This window comes from Schistocerca nitens, chromosome 8, assembly GCF_023898315.1.
Source record: "Schistocerca nitens isolate TAMUIC-IGC-003100 chromosome 8, iqSchNite1.1, whole genome shotgun sequence".
NCBI classification, from domain to species: domain Eukaryota; kingdom Metazoa; phylum Arthropoda; class Insecta; order Orthoptera; family Acrididae; genus Schistocerca; species Schistocerca nitens.
The window spans coordinates 535,144,749-535,165,294 of record NC_064621.1 but is presented as its reverse complement, the minus strand read 5'-3'; the positions used below and the strand labels follow the sequence as shown (position 1 = coordinate 535,165,294).

General features: G+C 42.2%; 1 protein-coding gene across 3 annotated transcripts in view; it reads left to right on the top strand.

The window, feature by feature from the left end:
* Positions 1 to 3,188: 3,188 nt before the first annotated feature.
* Positions 3,189 to 20,546, top strand: part of LOC126198537 (eye-specific diacylglycerol kinase) — a 679,131-nt gene continuing 661,773 nt past the window's right edge. For all 3 annotated transcript variants that reach the window (XM_049934939.1, XM_049934938.1, XM_049934937.1), the window contains exon 1: positions 3,189 to 4,249. In XM_049934939.1, the coding sequence (XP_049790896.1) occupies positions 4,140 to 4,249 (110 nt within the window). In that variant the 5' untranslated portion in view covers positions 3,189 to 4,139. The remainder of the gene's footprint in view (positions 4,250 to 20,546) is intronic.

Here is a 20,546-nt window from a genome sequence, read left to right as displayed (position 1 = left end):
TAGCCCCGGCACCTCGCAGGTTCTTGGTTTGTCGTTGAGTGGTTGACCTTTTACCTGATCCATCAACCACTGTAGTCTGTTTTACTCTATTCAACTATTTGCTCTGCTCCTTTTAAGTATCCTCTATTTTGTGTTACTGCGGTGTTCATTTTAGCTCTGTACCCCTTGGTGTTCCCTCCCTATGGGTGCAGAAGTTACGCTTTTACTGTATAGACCTTTTACGAGCATGTCTGTTTGGAACTGGGGACTGATGACCTCGATGTTTAGCCCCCATCAAACCCCAAAACCAACCAACCGTATGGGTTAGACCCTAGACGACTGGAGAACCGTGACCTGAGTCACGATTTCAGTTGGTAAGAGCTGACGGCAGGGTTAGAGTGTGGCGCAGACCCTAGGAAGCCATAGACCCAGGTTGTCAACAAGGCACTGTGCAAGCTGGTGGTGGCTCCATAATGGTGTGGGCTATGTCTACATGGAAAGGACTCAGTCCTGGCTATATTCGGATACTTTGAGACGTTTGTTGCCATTCATGGATTTCATGTTACAGAACAATAGTGGAAGTTTTGTGGATGACATGCGCCATGTCACAGGGCCACAACTTTACGCGACTGGTTTGAAAAACATTCTCAGCAATTCGAGCGAATGATTTGGCCAACCAGTTCATGAATTCCATCGAACGGTTATGGGACATAACCGACAGGTCCGTTCCTGGACAAAATCCTGCACAGGCAACGCTTTCGCAGTTATGGATTGCTGTAGGGGCAGCATGGCTCAATGTTTCTGTGGGGGACTTCCAACGACTTGCTGAGTTCATGCCACGTCGGGTTGCTGCACTAAACCGGGCAAAATGAGGTCCGACACGATATTAGGACGTATTCGACGACTTTTCTCACCTCTGTGTGCAGGCGCCAAGTGAGAGTAATAATACGTCTCACCTTCCTAACTCCTCATCTACTCCGCAAGCCACCTGACGGTGTGTGGCGGAGGGTACCTTGAGTACCTCTACCGGTTCTCCCTTCTATTCCAGTCTCGTATTGTTCGTGGAAAGAAAGATTGTCGGTATGCCTCTGTGTGGGCTCTAATCTTTCTGATTTTATCCTCATGGTCTCTTCGCGAGATATACGTAGGAGGAAGCAATATACTGCTTGACTCCTCGGTGAAGGTATGTTCTCGAAACTTCAAGACAAAATAGGATTCCTAGAAGGACATATAATTTTATAATTCTTCCTATTGCAGCGAGAAAAAAAAGTGACAAAGATTGAAAGCTCGCGCGCAGTGCTTGTATGGAACTTCGCGATAGCTGCAGCAGGCATTACTGCTATCGCTATTACGAGATTCTACTCACTTCACATTACAGTTGCCGCCAAAATTGCGGATGGTGTGAGAGCTGTCTACTGTCCACTTCGACATCCTAACGGTGTACGCGAGGTTATGAGGGACAATCGTTGTACATAATTCACTTACAGGCATCTGGTCCTGCATTGCTGTGTTTAACTGTTGAGCGAATAATGCGAGATTACTCAGTGCCTCCCCTTTATTTCCATTCGACCATGGCCGCGCGGTATTAGCCGAGCGGTCCAAGGCGCTGCAGTCACGGACTGTGCGGCTGGTCCCAGCCGAGGTTCGAGTCCTCCCTCGGGCATGGGTGTGTGTGTTTGTCCTTAGGATAATTTAGGTTAAGTAGTGTGTAAGCTTAGGGACTGATGACCTTAGCAGTTAAGTCCCATAAGATTTCACACACATTTGGCCATTTTTTTATGTCAAGGTCTTTATATGGAGCATTGTCGAGAATTAGTACAGAGTTGCGTTTTAAATTGGGAATGACTTTTTCTGTCAACCACTTGATATAATTTTGTTGGTTCATGTGGTTGTGGTAATCCCTGTTGCTTGATTTGACTTCCACACGAGAAACGCATGAGGAATAAAGCCATTTTCACCGCCTGCATGGTTTATTATTAAGCGTTGTCCCTTTGATACCGGTTTGAGGAGACCGTAATTTGTATCATCACTCCACGATTTCCCACTTAAGTGTTATGATAAATTGAAAGTTTCATCAACGTAGACAATGTCTCCGTTTTCCTCACTAAATATTTTTAATCACTTGATGTACGCAATTCTTTTTTCTCGGATGTCTCCTCTCTGTCTCGAGCAGAAATCTAATTTCTTCAGTAACTGCCTATAGCTTCTTTCAACTTCTCTTTTATTAATTCCACTGTAGGCACTTGTTTTTCAGTTAGATAAAAGCTGTAAACGATTCTCCTAATAACGGCCTTATCAAAACTATCAATGTTTGTAACTGTTTTGCGATTATAGTTTTTATCTGGAGTTGCAAATTCCCATCGTCTGACAGATTTTAATTTTCTGGATAGTGCTACGCGAAACGTCCGTGGCCACTTGGGCTCTCAGTAGAACTTGCTGCACCGGATTGTTCGTTCGCTGAGTGGATCCATTTTCCATTATATTAAAACGCTATGTACACTCTCCTGAGCCGACTATTCAGTTTTCTGCCTTTCAGTTTTGAAGTACTAATAGGCGTTACAATTTCAGTCTGAGCTCACCACGCACTAGTAACACAAACACGGAAAAACACACAACGGACGCACATGGAAAACTGCAGACGGACAAATGTACTGGCGCTGAACAGTACCTCTTTGCGCATGCGCAGTGGCCACCCCGGCAATTAACATTGTAACGGTCGCGAAGCTTTCTGATACCTGGTGCGGATTTGTAACTTCCATTGACACCAGATGACGCTAGTCCCCCGTTTCTACGCATGCGCAGTCCGCAGCATATTCAGGACTGTGAGGTCTGCAGTCAGTTGTTTATTGACGTCACTGACCCACTCGCGGCTGGCGGCCGATTTTCTCGTAGGCTGGTGACGCGCGCGCAGTCACGAGGGGGTCGCTTTTGAGCAGAAAATCAGGCGTGTAAGAAGGGCGTAAGTTGGCCACGGTGCGAGGAGACAGCCAGCAGTCCAGCGCTGACTTGTGGGGCGCAGCTGGCGCGCCGCTAGTCGCGTCCGGCTCGCTTTAATCCCCCGTCCGTGGGCTGCCAGCTGGCGTCTCTGGTTCTTCTGGCGCGCCTCTGGCCCGGGAGTGGGGGGGAGAGGGGGCGCCAGCCTGGCTGTGGTCTGTGCCGTGCTGACGTAGCGGAACTCGGCTTCAGTTGGCGTGCCGTGGTCGCCGCGTGTGCCGGTTTGCTGTGTACCGTGCGCCTAGCCGATTCTGGGAGACTGTGCGACCTCTCTCCGCACCGAAGCGGTCATCGCGTTTGTGTGAACCTTCTCGGATCCGCGTGTTCCGTCGGAGAGATAATTACTAGTGTTCTTCCGTATCTGGCTTCTAAGCGCCAACGTCGTGTGTGGTGTACCAGTGTTGGAAGAATAGTGGACCAACAGTGATCATTCATCGACTACTTGTATGATACTTCGCGTCAAAGGAAGTGGAGGCGCGTGCCGAATTCGTGACCTTGTGTGTTACATCGAGCACTCTGTGTGCTAGGCCCATAGGCACTCGTAGACGCGGAGGAGCCGATGAACTTGGCAACTGCCGCGAAGTCTCGAAATAAGTGCAGCGTAGTGCAAGCGCCGCCACTACTGCTGGTGCTGTTGACGTAACTACAGTATCTCTCTTCCTCCCGCTGTGCTTCCTGCGATACCGGCGCTGGTCTTTCCGCTCTGCTTCCCTAGCGAGAGCTGTGTCTCTTTTTTTTCCTCCCCGTGGTAACCGTGTAATGCTCTGTAGCAACTGAGTGCCGTGCGGTGTGATGCCTGTGGAAGGCGAGACGCGGCACATTGGACAGTCCGCAATCGGTGCGTGTGAGGCCACCATTGCCAAGGGCGCACTCTGAGCTAGCGTTGCGCTGCACCTGCGGCAGGTTCGGCAGTTCGTCAGTAGGATGACGCCTGCGTCAGGCGCTGACGCGGGCCCGCAGACTGAGAAATAAGACCTGCAGAAGCGGGCGCGCCGCTCCGAGGCAGGTGGGATGCGGCGCTGCGGCCGGTGGAACGCCGGCCCACCAGCTGGCGCGTCGACCGAGGTCACCGTAACCACAACCACGGCCAGCAGCGGCCGCTCGGGCCGTCGGGGTCCCTGGTTCCCGCCTCGGCTGCAGTAGCGACCGCGGCAGTCACCGGCGACATGCGGCTTCGCCCAGACAAGCTGTGCTGTCGCTACAGCGTCACCAGCGCGCTCCGGGGAGCAGTCTCCTGCTGCCGCCGGTCCAGCCTCACCTCCTCCACGCGACGAAGGTAAAGAAAGAAGAAAAAAAAGCAACTCTCTCCACTGTCGGCGTTGTTCTGTAAGCTACGACCAAGTCTCTTACCAACATAGGGTGGAGTAAAACAAGTTGATAATAAAGTCAGAGCATCGTAGCAAATGTCGAAGTCCCAAAAATTCTGCGGTTAACCCTCGTGGTGATACGGCCATAAAACTACAGCCAACTAGCGAAGAGCGTGTGGTAGTCTGGTAAGCGAACAATGTTGAGGGCGCGGCAGTCATTCGGTACGCGTCAGAAATTTTCGAGACGATGTACGAATCATTTCTTCACTTCTGTCAATTTTGCAGCGATGTTGCAAACAGCAGTTTCAAACATTTGCCGTTAACCTCAAGGATAATAGCTTATTTGTTCTCTCTATACGTTTGGAAACATTAAAACATATGGCCTTTAAATATTATTAAATACATTCTATCTTACAGTACTACATATTAGATGGTACGTAATAATGTCCCCCATCTCCGGCGTCCCATTCCTGAAATCTTGCTTATTCTGACAGACTGTCACTTAGCGCCGTCGGAGGGCTAGGTTATGTAGAAAGGTGTTAATTTAGTTGCAAAATACAGGCTGTGGCAACAGGTTGATGTGTTGTATTGCCTATTATCTATAATCTACCCATGTTTAACGGACCATTTTTTGTGAATAAAACCGTCTAGGTCTCTTAATAAATATCGTCGTTCATTACGATGTTTCGTTTACTACCAACATCAGATTTATGTCTAATATAAAAGGAACATGCGAACGAGTGGCGTTTATTATACCTTATCAGGCTACAAAACATGAAAAATTTAAAAAAAAGTTTCAACAGTTGATAAACCAAAACGTAGCACTTGTATAACAACATTCAGTGTCAGTATAAATTAAATATAAGCGTAAGTCGGCTACTGGCAAGTTTCGGAGACATGCTAGCTGGTCAAATTTATAAAAGACACGATTTTAAATTACAAACATTCAAAATCAAATTACAAAACCCGATTTAAATGAGTGTGGTTGATTCATAACATTAGCGTCTCAACTGAAACTAGACGTGACGATGGCAGTAGGCGAAACGTCGTAATAAATAAATACATTTATTAACAATTTAGACGATTTTATTCACAAAATACCCACAGTGGTGGCGAAATAATGAAGGAAATTTACTGCCTTTATTGATATTTGTACAGAAGAACGCTGAAGATTAGATGGGTAGATCATGTAACTAATGACGAGGTACTGAATAGGATTGGGGAGAAGTTTGTGGCACAACTTGACTAGAAGAAGGGATCGGTTGGTAGGACATGTTCTAGGGCATCAAGGGATCACCAATTTAGTATTGGAGGGTAGTGTGGAGGGTAAAAATCGTAGAGGGAAACCAAGAGATGAATACACTAAGCAGATTCAGAAGGATGTAGGATGCAGTAAGTACTGGGAGATGAAGGTTGCACAGCGTAGGGTAGCATGGAGAGCTGCATCAAACCAGTCTCAGGACTGAAGACAACAACAACAACAACATCGATATTTGACACATTTTACATTATGGAAACCAAATTTTCAACATAAAATCAAGTAAACTATTTTAGATAATAGAAAAGTCTTTGCCAACTATTTCGATGCTTATTATATTCCGTATACAGTAGGCCTTAATAAACAACAAAAAGTGCAAGAAAGCCCACTGCGTAACTTTCGCCGTCCATCCCACATTCCGACGCTTATAGGATGAAGAAAAATGTGATAATAAGATAGGGAGCGTCGAATCGAGCAACATATTCCAAATAATAGTAATGCACCACCATGGACTATGGAAATTATACGAAAGCTAGTCAGCGGCAAGCCCACCGATCAATATCTTCTTAAACTAGCTTGGCCCAGCTAATAACTATTGTAGTAATGACAGCAGTTAGTAATTAAATTAGATTGTGATGGGTTCACTGAACAGTCAAAGCTAGACAAACATTAAATTCCTATCCAAGGTTCGTTATACGAACGCGAATTTTTGTAATGACTACTGGCTAAAGCTCCACAATAAAGTCAACTATGTTGAAAGTACCTTTGCGCTGTTGTTTTCAGCCGAAGATTGATTTGATGCCCCTTTCAACGTTTGTTTTGCCTGTTGAAGCCTATTCACCTCTGCATAACTACTGCAGGCCACATCCTTTTGAAATCTTCTTACTGTGCTCAATCTTTGGGCTTCCTCTACAATTTTTATCCTGTACGTTTCCTTCCATTACCAAACTTGATATCTGAAGATGTGTCCTACCAACCGACACCTTCTATTAGTTAAGTTGTATCATAAATTTCTTTTCTTGTCAGTTCATTTCACTACCCCCTCATCAGTTATCTGACGTACCAACCTAATCTTCAGCATTCCTCTGAACACCGGATTTCAAAAGCGTTTATTCTCTTGCTTGAACTGTGTCTCGTCCACGTTTCGCTTCTGTTCAAGGCTGCACACCAGACAAATACCGTAAAAAAAAAAAACTTCGTTTACAGATTTTCCTGCATCAGAAACGCTTTTCTTGCTATTGCAAGTCTGCATTTTATATCCTTTCTACTCCGACTGTCGTTTATTTTGATGCCCAAGTATAGCAAAGCTCGTAGGCCATTAATTTGTTAAAAATAAAAAAAACATACAGCAGAAACAGCACTGCAGTAAGATAGTTTATATCTAAGACATTATTCGTTTAAAAGACCTAAAACCACATGTTTAAATACTTCTGTTTTGTTATGTACTTTTATTTCAACGTATGGAGTAAATCAGTAAGAGTGAACTACCACAGTCGTGAAAAAGAAAATGCGCACTGAATTTTAAACAGTTTGTCCCCAAATAACATTTTTTACAACAATTATTTGAAATTTCTGACCCTACATCGCTACGGAATTGACAATGTGGGAAATATCTTTGGTGCTCCCTCTCGAAAATTGTCGTGTTGTAAATGAGTGTCGCGTACAAAATTGCACTGCTAAACACATACAAACAAGTTCGTTTACTGGACAAACTTCCGTGCACTCATAGTTGACGGCCGTTATATGGCCGAAGCTTCACATCAGCGTGAAAATTGTCAGTTCATTAATTCTGCCTCAGACTGCGCGCCCAGTGGTTCGACTGAATTATAGCCTCGCATGTCATTTATTCTTATTCACTCACCAACCGCGCCACAGTCACTGATGTATTTATTTTCAAATTGGCATACAATGTGGGGTTTCTTTTGCTCTGGGTGGTATTCTGCTAACGCGTTATCGAAGTTCAGGGTGCATTCATGTTCCGAATGTAAGCACTGGATTATACTCGACACTTGTCATCGACGGTAAATTCTATGAGCAACCATTTTTCTCATTTGTAAGATCGATGGTTGAGTGACTCAGTTCCAACTATCTTGTCAGAAAATATGAAACATTTTCAGATAGTGAAATTCGAGCCAAACTAGAATTGTTTCGGATTTCGCGAGCACAGCATTCAGAAAATACGTTTTAATAAGACATAACTTGCGCCACTATGTCAGAATATTGGTGGTGAGCGGCCATTGCTATCGTGAAAAGCCTAACAAGGGAACCTCCCCATCGCACCCCCCTCAGATTTAGTTATAAGTTGACACAGTGGATAGGCCTTGAAAAACTGAACACAGATCAATCGAGAAAACTGGAAGAAGTTGTGTGCAACTATGAAAAAAAATTAGTAAAATATACAAACTGAGTAGTCCATCCTATGATATGCAACATCAAGGACAATGGGAGTCAAGGAGCGCCGTGGTCCCGCGGTTAGCGAGAGCAGCTACGGAACGAAAGGTCCTAGGTTCAAGTCTTCCCTCGAGTGAGAAGTTTAATTTTTTATTTTCAGTTTATGTGACAAACTCTTATGTTTTCATCACTTTTTCGGGAGTGATTATCACATCAACAAGAAAACCTAAATCGGGCAAGGTAAAAGAATCTTTTTACCCATTCGCTAAGTGTGCAAGTTAGGTGGGTCGACAACATATTCCTGTCATGTGACGCACATGCCGTCACCAGTGTCGTATAGAATATATCAGATGTGTTTTCCTGTGGAGGAATCGGTTGACCTATGACCTTGCGATCAAATGTTTTCGGTTCCCATTGGAGAGGCACGTCCTTTCGTCTACTAATCGCACGGTTTTGCGATGTGGTCGCAAAACACAGACACTAAACTTATTACAGAGACGTCAATGAACGAACGGACAGATCATAACTTTGCGAAAATAAAGTAAGTAAAATTTTCAGTCGAGGGAAGACTTGAACCAAGGACCTCTCGTTCCGCAGCTACTCACACTAACCACGGGACCACGGCGCTCCTGAGTTCACAATCTCCTTGATGTTGCCTATCTTGCACATGGACTACTCAGTTTGTATATTTTACTAATTTTTTTCATAGTTCCACACAACTTCTTCCTGTTTTCTCGATTGATCTGTGATCAGTTTTTCAAGGCCTACCGACTGTGCCAACTTATAACTAAATCTGACGGGGGTGCGATGGGGAGGTTCCCTTGTAAGAAATAATATCCATTACAACTTAACGGTGTGGAAGTGGATTTCAACTCCTGTATTGTCAGAGATCAAAATTAATATTTACATGTTATAAGGACCCAATACTTACTCTTACATTGACTCATTATTCCTTCGTTTATTAAAACAATTATGACACTGCACTTCTGTTTATTTGAACATAAACTGCAATTTATTTTAATGATTTCTAACCTTTTTCAATCCAAAGCTTAGGTGCTTTGTTAGGGCTATTGGCCGGTATCTAATTCTATTCAGGAGTCTCAGAAAGGCTGAAAATCACAGACTTAAAAGAAAGTAGTGTGATCAGATTACGTATTCCTTCGAAAGGGCTAATCGCTATGGCGCCACAACTGCCAGAGTCCATGCAATTCTTTGTCTCGACCCTCTGGTTTGAAAAACCAGTCAAGCGCAAAGAATTCACCAGCTGTGTACATAACTCGTGCCGTTCCGTTAGTGACTTTAGAAACGAACAGACGCAACTGCCAAAAACGGACTGAATTACAGCTACTATTTATTCTAATTTTTATGTACTAAATACGGTTTAAAGATTCATTTTTACATTAGACAAAGAAATACAGTTTGTAATTTGTAAGAATATATGATGATAACTATGTATAATGCTTCCCTTTTACAACGCAATTACGTGGTTTTGAATAAATTTAACGAAAATTATATGCGTTATTGGCTTAAATATTTTAACGAGAGAGAAATAGCTTTGTTTCCACTAGTGCTTAGTACAGTCCATCAGTGCTTTAGCATTACTTCCAAGATATTGCAATTCCTAGAAAGACAATTTTTGAAATTCATCCGTCCAAAAATTTTAGAAATACATAGCAGGCTGTTGATTTAAGAACTAGAGTAGCAACAAACACTCAACTTTGACAGTGTCACAGTTTACACTTTATTAAATTGAAACGTTCACTCACGATATCAGTATTCCATGCAGCACTAAGATTGTGAATACTGGGCCGCATACTATACGGCTAAAACTACCTACTGAAAAAGCTAGCTTCGTAATAATACAGTGGTCTAATACTATCAATAGTATACATCATGTTTTCAAAAGAAACGAACAGTGGTTAAGAAGCGAGTGTGTGAAATTTTATAAGTATGCCTCAATAGAAAATATAGCTATGCTGTATTCTTATCGTGTTCGAGATGCGTTTATTCAAACTTCACGGCCCGGAGGCTCAGAAACCCGCACATCGCTTACGCAAATTTACAGGATGTTGGATCTTATCGTCCTCGCCTGTGAAAGTCACAAGTTGGAGCAGTTCAGTAGCGTAATTCGCTTTCAGTGATGTAATGTCATGACCACTGATTACGTATGCTGACATGACGTGCATCTGCAGCTGCAGAATTCTAACGGCGTTTTCGTGGACGAAGAGTAGCCCGCACAGTAACGGTTGGGTTGGATCTCGACACAGTGCGTGAAAGTGGTTCTTGTCCCGCGTACGTCATGGATCGTTGCGACGGTGCCAGGGAGATCGAAATAAGGTAGAAAACATTAATCAAACATATAAGAGAAACTGTTACTTGCTGTAAAAGGATTACTGCATCAAACAAATACCACATTCTCTATCCCTCTTTCACTAAAACACCTCATCACTTACGTCTAATTCTAGCGAAGGTGGTGTGGTTCAAACACTGGACTTCGGTGTTACGGAAGACCGGAATTCATCTTTTCGTTTGCCAGCCCGATTTAGGTTACCCGTGGTTTTTCTTAAACCACCTAAGCAAGTGCACGGATGTATCCTTTGGAAAGAACACGGCCGAATTCGTTCCCCAATTTGCGTTTTTTGTTCGTGGATAGCGATATCGCCGTCCGTGGGACGTTAAACATTAAATCTTCCTTCCTTTTTTCTGAACGTGGTGTCGAATCTTTGAGGTATATACCGGCTTCGCTCCCATAGTTTCCAGATCATACACGCCAGCGCGACGTTCCTTTGGGAATCCGAACACTTCAGCAGTATTAAATAATATATCTGTGATATTTTTCCGGTTCCGATAAATTTCCACAACGATGTCGCTAGGTAGAGTGGTTGGAACACCATCCTGCCACGCTCCTCACCATTGCTGTTGTGTCCCGTCTTTCATCTGGGTCACGCCGTGGTGTCGAGATGGAAACGATGGACCTGTTGACCAACCGTAAAAATCGCTGTGTTACATGTATTTTGCAGTCTCTCTTACTGGGTCTTAATAGTTACCTCACTCGTAATTTCGTTTTTTCCTCCCTATTAGTCGCAATACCTAACTCTGACAGTAAATGGAAATAAACAGAGCACCGAAAACCGTTTGTTTTATTCGCCTCAAACGTTTTTCCACGCTCTCCATATCAGCTGCCTGGAAAAGAGCTCGCAAATCCGACCAGCATTTCCCAGGTTCCCTGTAAAGTTAACTTATACGCTGTAAGAGAACTTTGTCAGTCGTGTTTCATAAGACCTATAGAATCTTTGACAGTGAACTGAGTTCTTTTATTATAAATTTTATATAAGAGCGCGGGTATAGCTTTTATAAAGGATTTATTGAAGATCTTTGACAGTGTAATACGGGTCATAGAACATGGCTTTGCAAGGATCATCTGTGGAGGGACCTCCAGCTGCGTATTTCAATACAGAGCACGTGTGAGATGCTGCGTTTGTCCTGAACATCGAACTGAAAATTATGACCATAATCGAAATTTACAATGGAAAGAAACCACGTGTAATCGAAAGTCGGCCAGTGTGGCCGAACGGTTCTAGGCGCTTCAGTCTGGAACCGCGCGACCGCTACGATCGCAGGTTCGAATCCTGCCTCGGGCATGGATGTGTGTGATGTCCTTAGGTTAGTTATGTTTAAGTAGGTCTAAGTTGTAGGGGACTGATGACCTCAGATGTTAAGTCCCATAGTACTCAGAGCCATTTGAACCATTTTGTAATCGAAATACAGTGCGCAATTCGGATTCGAACCGTGACTATTGGCTTTCGCGAGAGTTGATTTTCCATTTGAGGTTCCTTCCCAGATAGCACAGTAAGCCGGTTTCAAACTTGTTTCCAGCTGTAAAGTTCAAGTATATAAGCTTGATCAAAGCTTGATCAAAGCTGGAATATTCAGGCCTGTTAGCTGGATTCAAGCTTGAAACAAACATCAAAGTTGGCAGAGTTCAAGCTATATTTCAAGCTTGACTTATCAAGCTTGGCTCCAGCTGTATCTACACACGTGGAATACAGCCTGGTATTTACAGCTTGTTTTAAGCTATATAAATATTAATCTGAATTTATTGAACCTAATTAATTAAATAAATATCAGAATGGAAATGGTGTGAAAAAATTATGGTTCAAATGGCTCTGAGCACTATGGGACTCAACATCTTAGGTCATAAGTCCCCTAGAACTTAGAACTACTTAAACCTAACTAACCTAAGCACATCACACACACCCATGCCCGAGGCAGGATTCAAACCTGCGACCGTAGCAGTCCCGCGGTTCCGGACTGCAGCGCCAGAACCGCTAGACCACCGCGGCCGTCGAAAAAATTATGAAGAAGTTTTAATTTATTTGTGCCACATATTAGAGAGTTAGTTTAAAATAACCTCTTTTTGCTCAACAACTTGTAATATGTATTCTTAGCTGGTAATCCATTTCACTTTTATCCAGGCTCAATTTTTCTACGTAAAAGAATATGGTATTCCTTTACGTTACGTAATATTTAACATTTGTAACATTAACGTACCGAACTGTTTTCTAGTATAAAACAAACATGTCAACAAACCACAACCATTAACGCACGTCACAAAGGTAAAATGGCCGTAAACATAGCAAGGCTCAGAAAAGTAAATAAAATAAGATAAAACAGAACTGGAGACAGCCACACTCAAACCAAACTCCGCGCCGTCATGACGTCACACACAACACCCTTACGTCACGGCTTATAAACGCTTGTGGCGCTTCCCGTGGACGTCTATGGAAGCTATGCTGCGCGCGCATCTGCTGTACAGCCTTCCAGGGAAATTACAGTTTATTTCAAGCTTGGGAAAATTATTTTAATTCAAGCTAAATTTTTACAGCTTGATGTAAACTGTGTAACAGGTTGATTTTTCAATCTTGAATTTTCAACTGAACCTAAACTCAATACCCACCTTGAAACAAGCTGTGTAACAGGTTGATTTTTCAATCTTGAATTTTCAACTGAACCTAAACTCAATACCCACCTTGAAACAAGCTGTGTAACAGGTTGATTTTTCAATCTTGAATTTTCAACTGAACCTAAACTCAATATCCACCTTGAAATAAGCTTCAGTGCTAGCTGGGTTGCTATACCTGTCGCGTGTAGTCGCAACACTTCAGTCAGGAACCTCCTCTCTTGCTGTCCGAGTTTCGAAATAATGGGAGCTAAGTGCAGCTTTAAACTCGTAATCGGTACAAATCCTTCTTTAACTCGGTTGGTAACGAAGCGATGATGAAACTCTTAGATATTACTTCGACTTCGTACGTATTGGTTGTGAACGTTTCAAATTTTGCTTGTTATTGTCACAGAAACTGGAAAATTTTGCACATTTTGTTTGGAATTACGGAAATCTCAGCGGTTAATTTGTTTAAATAAGTTATTAGTTCAACCGCACGGAGTTAACGGTAAAAGGGCTGGGATACACGTGAGAGGTTTTCGCTCTCAAAAAGCTTGGTAATCTCAGATAGTACTCGCAGAATTGTTTATACTAGGGTCGAATTTTCTCTGACAATTACTTTCAGATAGTTCCTTGCGAGTACTTTCTGTTAAGTGTCTGGGATTCTTGCGAGAGAAATTATCGGTAGCGTTTATATACAGTAGCGTGAGAATGCGTGCGAGAGCTGCAACAGCGAGATTTTCCTGTCGCAATACCGTGCATTTAGGAAAAGCGTCGGGTTGCAGCTGCACTTTTGATACTGTTAGTGGCAAAGGACAAACGTACTAAACAACTGTGTTTTTGTTGGATAAGATTGTGGATCTGGTGGCGAATTCACTTTGGAGCATACAAGATCCTCACTTAGAGCTTGTGAAGAAAAATCCACAACAATATCGAAATTTTTTGAGAATAACAGCGATGGAGATGGAAGAAATATATTTTATAATTGGACCCAGAATTGCCAATCTAGATACTGTTACGCGTAAATCCATAAAGACTGACTGCTTGTGCTACAAATATTTCTAGCATCAGCTACGTTTATTCTCTTTAATATTTGTTTAAGTAACAAATGCGATGAAATAACGTTACACTAATTTCTTCTAGATACCCATAGTCTTTCGAAAGCCAAATAGGGCGAATATCTGATAAATGAAGCATTTCCGGGCGCACATGTATTTGAACGTTTTTACTTGTATTGGCTTGAATAACCACTCGTAAATTACTGGGGATCTGTTCTTCAACATCCAATGTAATAATATAATCAATACATACCACGTCATATAAAACTATAGATACAGCTGTATTATTTGAAGTTCAATGACGATTTTCCTATTTCCAGAACGATCACTTTCAAAACTAACTTCACTTGTTTCTCTATATTAATTAATCTGTGGTATAGAGCTTCTTTGCCGATTCCTTGAATTGTAGATATTCTGCTAAATTTCTTATGTGGAGATGTTATAAACTTTTCGCTTCTTACACTTCCTGTCGTCCAGCAACTGTAGATTCCAAAATACTAGCCTGTCCTCTTACAAACTAAGTAAATGCGCAAATTCGTCCTGAGTCCACTTCCTGCCAATTTTCTTCATTACACTTTTTGCCATCACACTAATTCGCCACGACAGTAGTCTCAGCTGTCCCTGCAATGCCAATGCACGTACGAGTATATGGGGTGTTGATGTGGCGCAAAGGGTAGTACGTTAGTCTTTCACTCACAAATTCATTTTAAACGTGGGATCAAGTCTCTTCAGAGACGTTTATTTTTATTTTCGTTTGTTAATTCTGCGCGATATGTGTGTGACGTTTTCAGACTATGTTATTTGCTGCCTAGCATTTTTTAAGTCTAGAATTTACGAATTAGGCTAACCGCTTGTGCTGTTAGTTTTGGAGGTAAAACGGGTTATGGATCGATAAACGAGTTTCGTCGGTACTTTTGTTTGAAGTGTGCACGAGCACCGCAGAATATGTTATCAAGATGTGGTGATGTACTAACTGTGAAATACGCCACAAAGCGGGAAGCAATATGGCTGCTCAGCATTCTCTTGAGTACTGTGGCATGCGAGTATTGTGGTTTGATTGTGTTGTATAATTTCAGCAAGATTACGATAAAACTAGTTACTTATTATCAATGTAACACGAGGTTTTATTTAAACACTGCTTTTCCCGGCTAATGATCTTTATTTTGTTAAAGAAATCTCCACCTGGAAACGTGTAGCAATGTTGTCTGTCAAGCAGTGTAAATGGCACTAAGTTGCAGATTGTTTATCGAATTTAACGCTACTGTTATTCGAGGTGGCAGGACTTCTCTTTAAGCAAAATGAACAGTTTTGCCTCACAGTACCACACGCACACAACACTAATGTATTTTTTATGTCAAAATATTTCATAAAAGCTGTTGCGAAATAACCAGGCTTCATACATCAGCAGACAAGAATTTATATCACGTAAGATGCTATTTGCACTATATTTAAAGATTATTCACAATCTGAGTCGAATTTACTTCCTCAAAATGGGCTCTGGGCCACTAATACACAATTATTATTGCAATTATGACCAACAACATTTAGGTCCATATAGAAAATAAATTTCAAACTGCCGCTGCAATATTTCACTAAGATGGCGGCTAACATAAGACAGTCACTTAACGAATCTAGTCCAGGCGTTGTTTTACTCTCAACAAATAATATATATTAAATTTTTTTCTGCACCTTATTATTATTATTCACGTTTGGGCCCTACTGGACCACGCGAAGTACAATCACGGGGCATTCAGTTATTTTCTTTTAGACTTTCTCTCTGCCCAAATTGTTTTCATTCTCTCGGAATGAGCTCTTTTCCTTTCATCAGACCATGTGGTTCCAGTTTTCTTTGGTTTTTCAGCTTGACCAACCACCCAGTCATGAATTTTTTGCCTAAATAATTTTCTGTCTTGAATTTCATCTTGTTTTATATCTGCCTCTTTCATGTCCTCTTTTATAGCAGCAATCCATTTTATTGTCTCAAATTTAGCTTTACTTCGATTTTCGTAGAATTCCACTACTTGTTTAGTTAGTCTGGTAGCATCCATTCTTTTAATATGCCCATAAAATTTTAATCTGCGTTTTTTCATATCTGAATATATGCTGGTGTATTGTTGAATTTCACTATTTGCTCTTAGCCTGTATGTTCCTTCTTCAGTATATTTTGGACCTAGAATTTTTCTGATTACTTTTCTTTCTCTTTTTTGGATTTCTTGAATGTCCTTTTTTCTGTTTAAAATTAGCGTTTCAGCCCCATAAAGGCACTCTGGTTTTATGACCGTGTTGTAATGTCTCAATTTAGAGTACCTCGAGAGACATTTTTTGTTGTAGATGTCTTTTGTAAGTCTAAAAGCTGTCTCCATCTTTTGACAACGAATTTCATTTCAAATTTTTTCTAGACCAGTCTCTGAGATTGTTTCACCTAAATATTTGAATTGCGAAACTCTTTTGATTTTTCCATACTTAGTTTCCAAAAGTTTGGGTGCCAGTTTGTTGCTAGTCATATACTGTGTTTTTTCAAATGAGATTTGGAGACCTACTCTTTCTGCTGTTTCTTTAAGGATTTCTATTTGTTTCTGAGCAATTTGGATGTCCTGCGTTAGAATAACCAAGTCGTCTGCAAAGGCCAAACAGTCTATTCGAATATTTGTTCGTCCTAATTTCACTGGTTGGTCAATTTTGAACTCCAATTTTCGTTCGCGCCACTCTTGTATTACTTTTTCTAGAACGCAGTTAAATAGCAACGGAGAGAGTCCATCACCTTGCCTCACGCCTGTTTTTATTTCAAAGGATTCTGAAATTTCTCCTCTGAACTTTACTTTTGATTTTGTACCAGTTAGCGTGTCTCTGATAATTGCCGTGGTTTTAGGATCCAGGCCTTGTTCTTTCACAATTTGGAAGAGAGATTCACGATCCACTGAGTCATAAGCCTTTCTAAAATCTACAAAGGTACAAACTAGTTTTTTATTGTAAATTTTTTGATGTCTGAGAATTAGTTTGAGGACTAAAATCTGTTCTGGGCAAGATCTATTTGGCCTGAAACCTGCTTGATATTCGCCAATTTTCCATTCAAGTTGCTGTTGTGCTCGGTTCAGAAGACATTGAGAGAGGATTTTGTATGTGACTGGAAGAAGAGAAATTCCTGGGTATATGCATTAACATTTAAAAGTATTTCTCCATGTTAGTCACTCATTATTCAGCATTTTACCAATAATCGGCGCTGTAGATCAATGGCGCTAATGGCTGCGCTCCATTGTAGCTGAACAGAAAACTCAACGTTTATATAGGGCGAGAATCATATTTTAATAAAAATTCAGACACACGTATTGATTTTAATGACACAGAAACTCCATTTTTTCAAATATTACTTAACAACATGATACAGTTTTTACCGACCTCATTGGTACAAGACGTCAATCGCGTCCGATCATTACAACTGTTCGAACAAGAAGGATTATTCTAGAAGAAACACAGATAGCAAAAGATGAAGATTTTCATTATTTTTTTCCACGAGTATTGCCTGAGCTATGATTTTCACAAAAAATTATGTCACTGACGATAATTATTTATTATTATTTTAGTATCGATGAAGTCCTTTTTTTATTAATATCACGAGAAATGCTCGCTGAAATTCCACACACAGTGCTATCTTGTATATTCTGAATAAAATATAGTTGTGGATATTAAAGTACGCTCAGCTGCCCCGACAGTACCGGTATATAGTTTTCCTTGTCTGGGTGTCACGGCGAGCAGTTCTCGAGAGATAGAACTTCCTGTCTACACGAGAGATCTAAACTCGCAGAGCGCGACCTCTGAGAGCTTGCCGTACTCTTGTCATTGCTGGCGAGTTGACTCTCGGTGCTTTTCGCAGGACACGTATTACTCGCAAACGCTCTCTGAGCGTGAAAAACTCTCACGTGTATACGATATTTTCGATTTTGCAGTGCCTGTATTATTCTGAAGTACGGTGCAAAATTCCTTCGAACATGCGGCGCCTGTTCCTTTGGACATGATTGCACGTCCGAAAGGACTTCGCATCGTAATTCAGAATAACACAGGCATTGCAGTATCGTATTTACCCGCCGACACCGGATGAGGGACTTTCACGTACAATATCTCCCTTGTACGTGAATATTATATACTGGCTGTGGACACATGGTTGCCGACGTATCTAAGATTGGGTTTGGCCATGAGTCGTGCTCGGATAGCCAAGTGGTAAGGCGGCCACTCATGATAAGCGGGAAATCCGGATTCGATTCCCGGACCGGCACAAATTTTTGTTGTCATTCCACTATGCAGCCGATGGTAATCCATATTCGCAACTGCGAATATACGAGGGTAATCCCAAAAGTAATGTTTCCTATGTTTTTATAAGTACATAGCCCGGTTTGTTTCTACAATGGTTTACAGCCTGAACATTCAGCTATTTTTCGACATAATCACCATTTCTGTTGATGCATTTTTGTAGACCCTGTGGCAGTTTTTGTATGCCCATGTCATACCAGCTCGCCGCCATGCTGTTCAGAAAGTTATGAACCTCTTCTTTCACCTCGTCGTCGGAGCTGAAATGTTCTTTTAACCTAGGAAACAGGTGATAGTCACTGGGCGCCAAGTCAGGACTATTGGGTGGGTGGGTGGGTGATTATGTTCCACTGAAACTGTTGCAGGAGAGCAACGGTTTGCCGAGCGATGTTTGGGCGAGCGTTGTCATGTAGAATGCGTACGCCCTTGCTCAATGTCCGTTTGAGTTTTTTCAGTCTCACAGTACCTGTCAGTGTTAATTGTGGTACACAGAAAGATAGGCCACACGCGGTATGGTGGCTGGAGATTATAGATGTAGTTGAAGAAATTGTGACTAATTTACTTAACTGCCTGATTCAAGCTACCAAAATGTGGCACATAAATGATATTTAGAACTAATATTAAACAATTTAGAGAAGGGTTAATAGTATTGGGGAACACATGCTACGAGTTTCTGTGGATGAAATTGCGCTCCTGTTAATTTCATTGAATCTTATTAATTAAAGTCGTCATTACTCTAGTATCATTCGAATGTGAGATAAACCAAGTTGCACGCCCGGGTTCGATTCCCGGCGGGGCCAGGTATTTTCTCTGCCTCGTGATGACTGGGTGTTGTGTGTTGTCCTTAGTTTAGTTAGGTTTAAGTAGTTCTAGGGGACTGATGACCATAAATGTTAAGTCCCATAGTGCTCAGAGCCATTTTTTGAACCATAAACCAAGTTGTTATATGTTTATTGCAGACATAAGCTTCAATTTAGTATGTCGATGAAGAGTGTAGCTGTATTGGTTTACCAGTAGTTTAATTTTGAATGCTTGTTAAATCATAATTTGTAAAAGGCTGTGTCATTCGTGAACTAGCGATCATACAATGAACTCGTGATAATTGCATGCTCAGTTTGGTATCCTCTTATTCTCTGATATTCCACAAGATTCACTTTCAGCGTTTCTCGTGTATTTCCAAGTTATATTCAGTAGCTGGAAGCGTCACTTGTGGTGCCGCAGGCGCGCCCATTTCCCCTAGCTCTGGGTTTTTACCCACCGCTTCCTGTCGCCTAATCCCTTTGTGCGGAGCGCTAAGTTTGTCTCGTTGCCGCGTGGCTTGCCCGTATTCCAGCTAAGACTATCACACGGCACCGCTATCGTTTCCCCCCTCCTCTGTTCCATTCACGATAAGAACGATTGTCCATAAACCTTCTTACGAGAGCCAATTTTTTCTGACTTTATTCACGGTGGTCCTCTCGCGAGGCTTTTCTGTGGGTGGGAGAAAGTAATGTGTTGCCAGACTCTTCCCGGAACGTACGCTCTCTGAATTAAAATAATAAATGTCTTCGCGATAAACAACACCTCTCTTGCAATAACCGCCACTACAGTATCAAGATAATTTCCGTAACGATTGCGCACCTACACTATGTGATCAAAAGTATCCGGACACCCCCCAACACCTTACTTTTTCATATTACGTGCATTGTGCTGCCACCTACTGACAGGTTCTCTATATCAGCGACCCCAGTAGTCATTAGACATCGTGAGAGAGAGCAGAATGGGGCGCTCCGCGGAACTCACGGACTTCAAACGTGGTCAGGTGATTGGGTGTCACTTGTGTCATACATCGGTACGCGAGATTTCCACACTCCTATACATCCCTAGGTCCACCGTTTCCGATGTGATAGTGAAGTGGAAACGTGGATAAGCACAGCAGAAAAGCGTACAGGCCGACCTCGTCTGTTGACTGACAGAGACCGCCGACAGTTGAAGAGGGTCGTAACGTGTAATAGGCAGACTTCTATCCAGACTACCACGCAGGAATCCCAACGTGCATCAGGAGCCACTGCAAGTACAATGACAGTTAGGCGGGAGGTGAGAAAACTTGGATTTCATGGTCGAGCGGCTGCTCATAAGCCACACATCACGCCGGTAAATACCATACGATGCCTCGCTTGGTGTAAGGAGCGTAAACATTGGACGATTGAACAGTGGAAAAACGTTGTGTTGAGTGGCGAATCACGGTACACAATCTGGCGATCCGATGGTAGGGTGTGGGTATGGCGAATGCCCGGTGAACGTGATCTGCCAGCATGTGTAATGCCATCACTAAA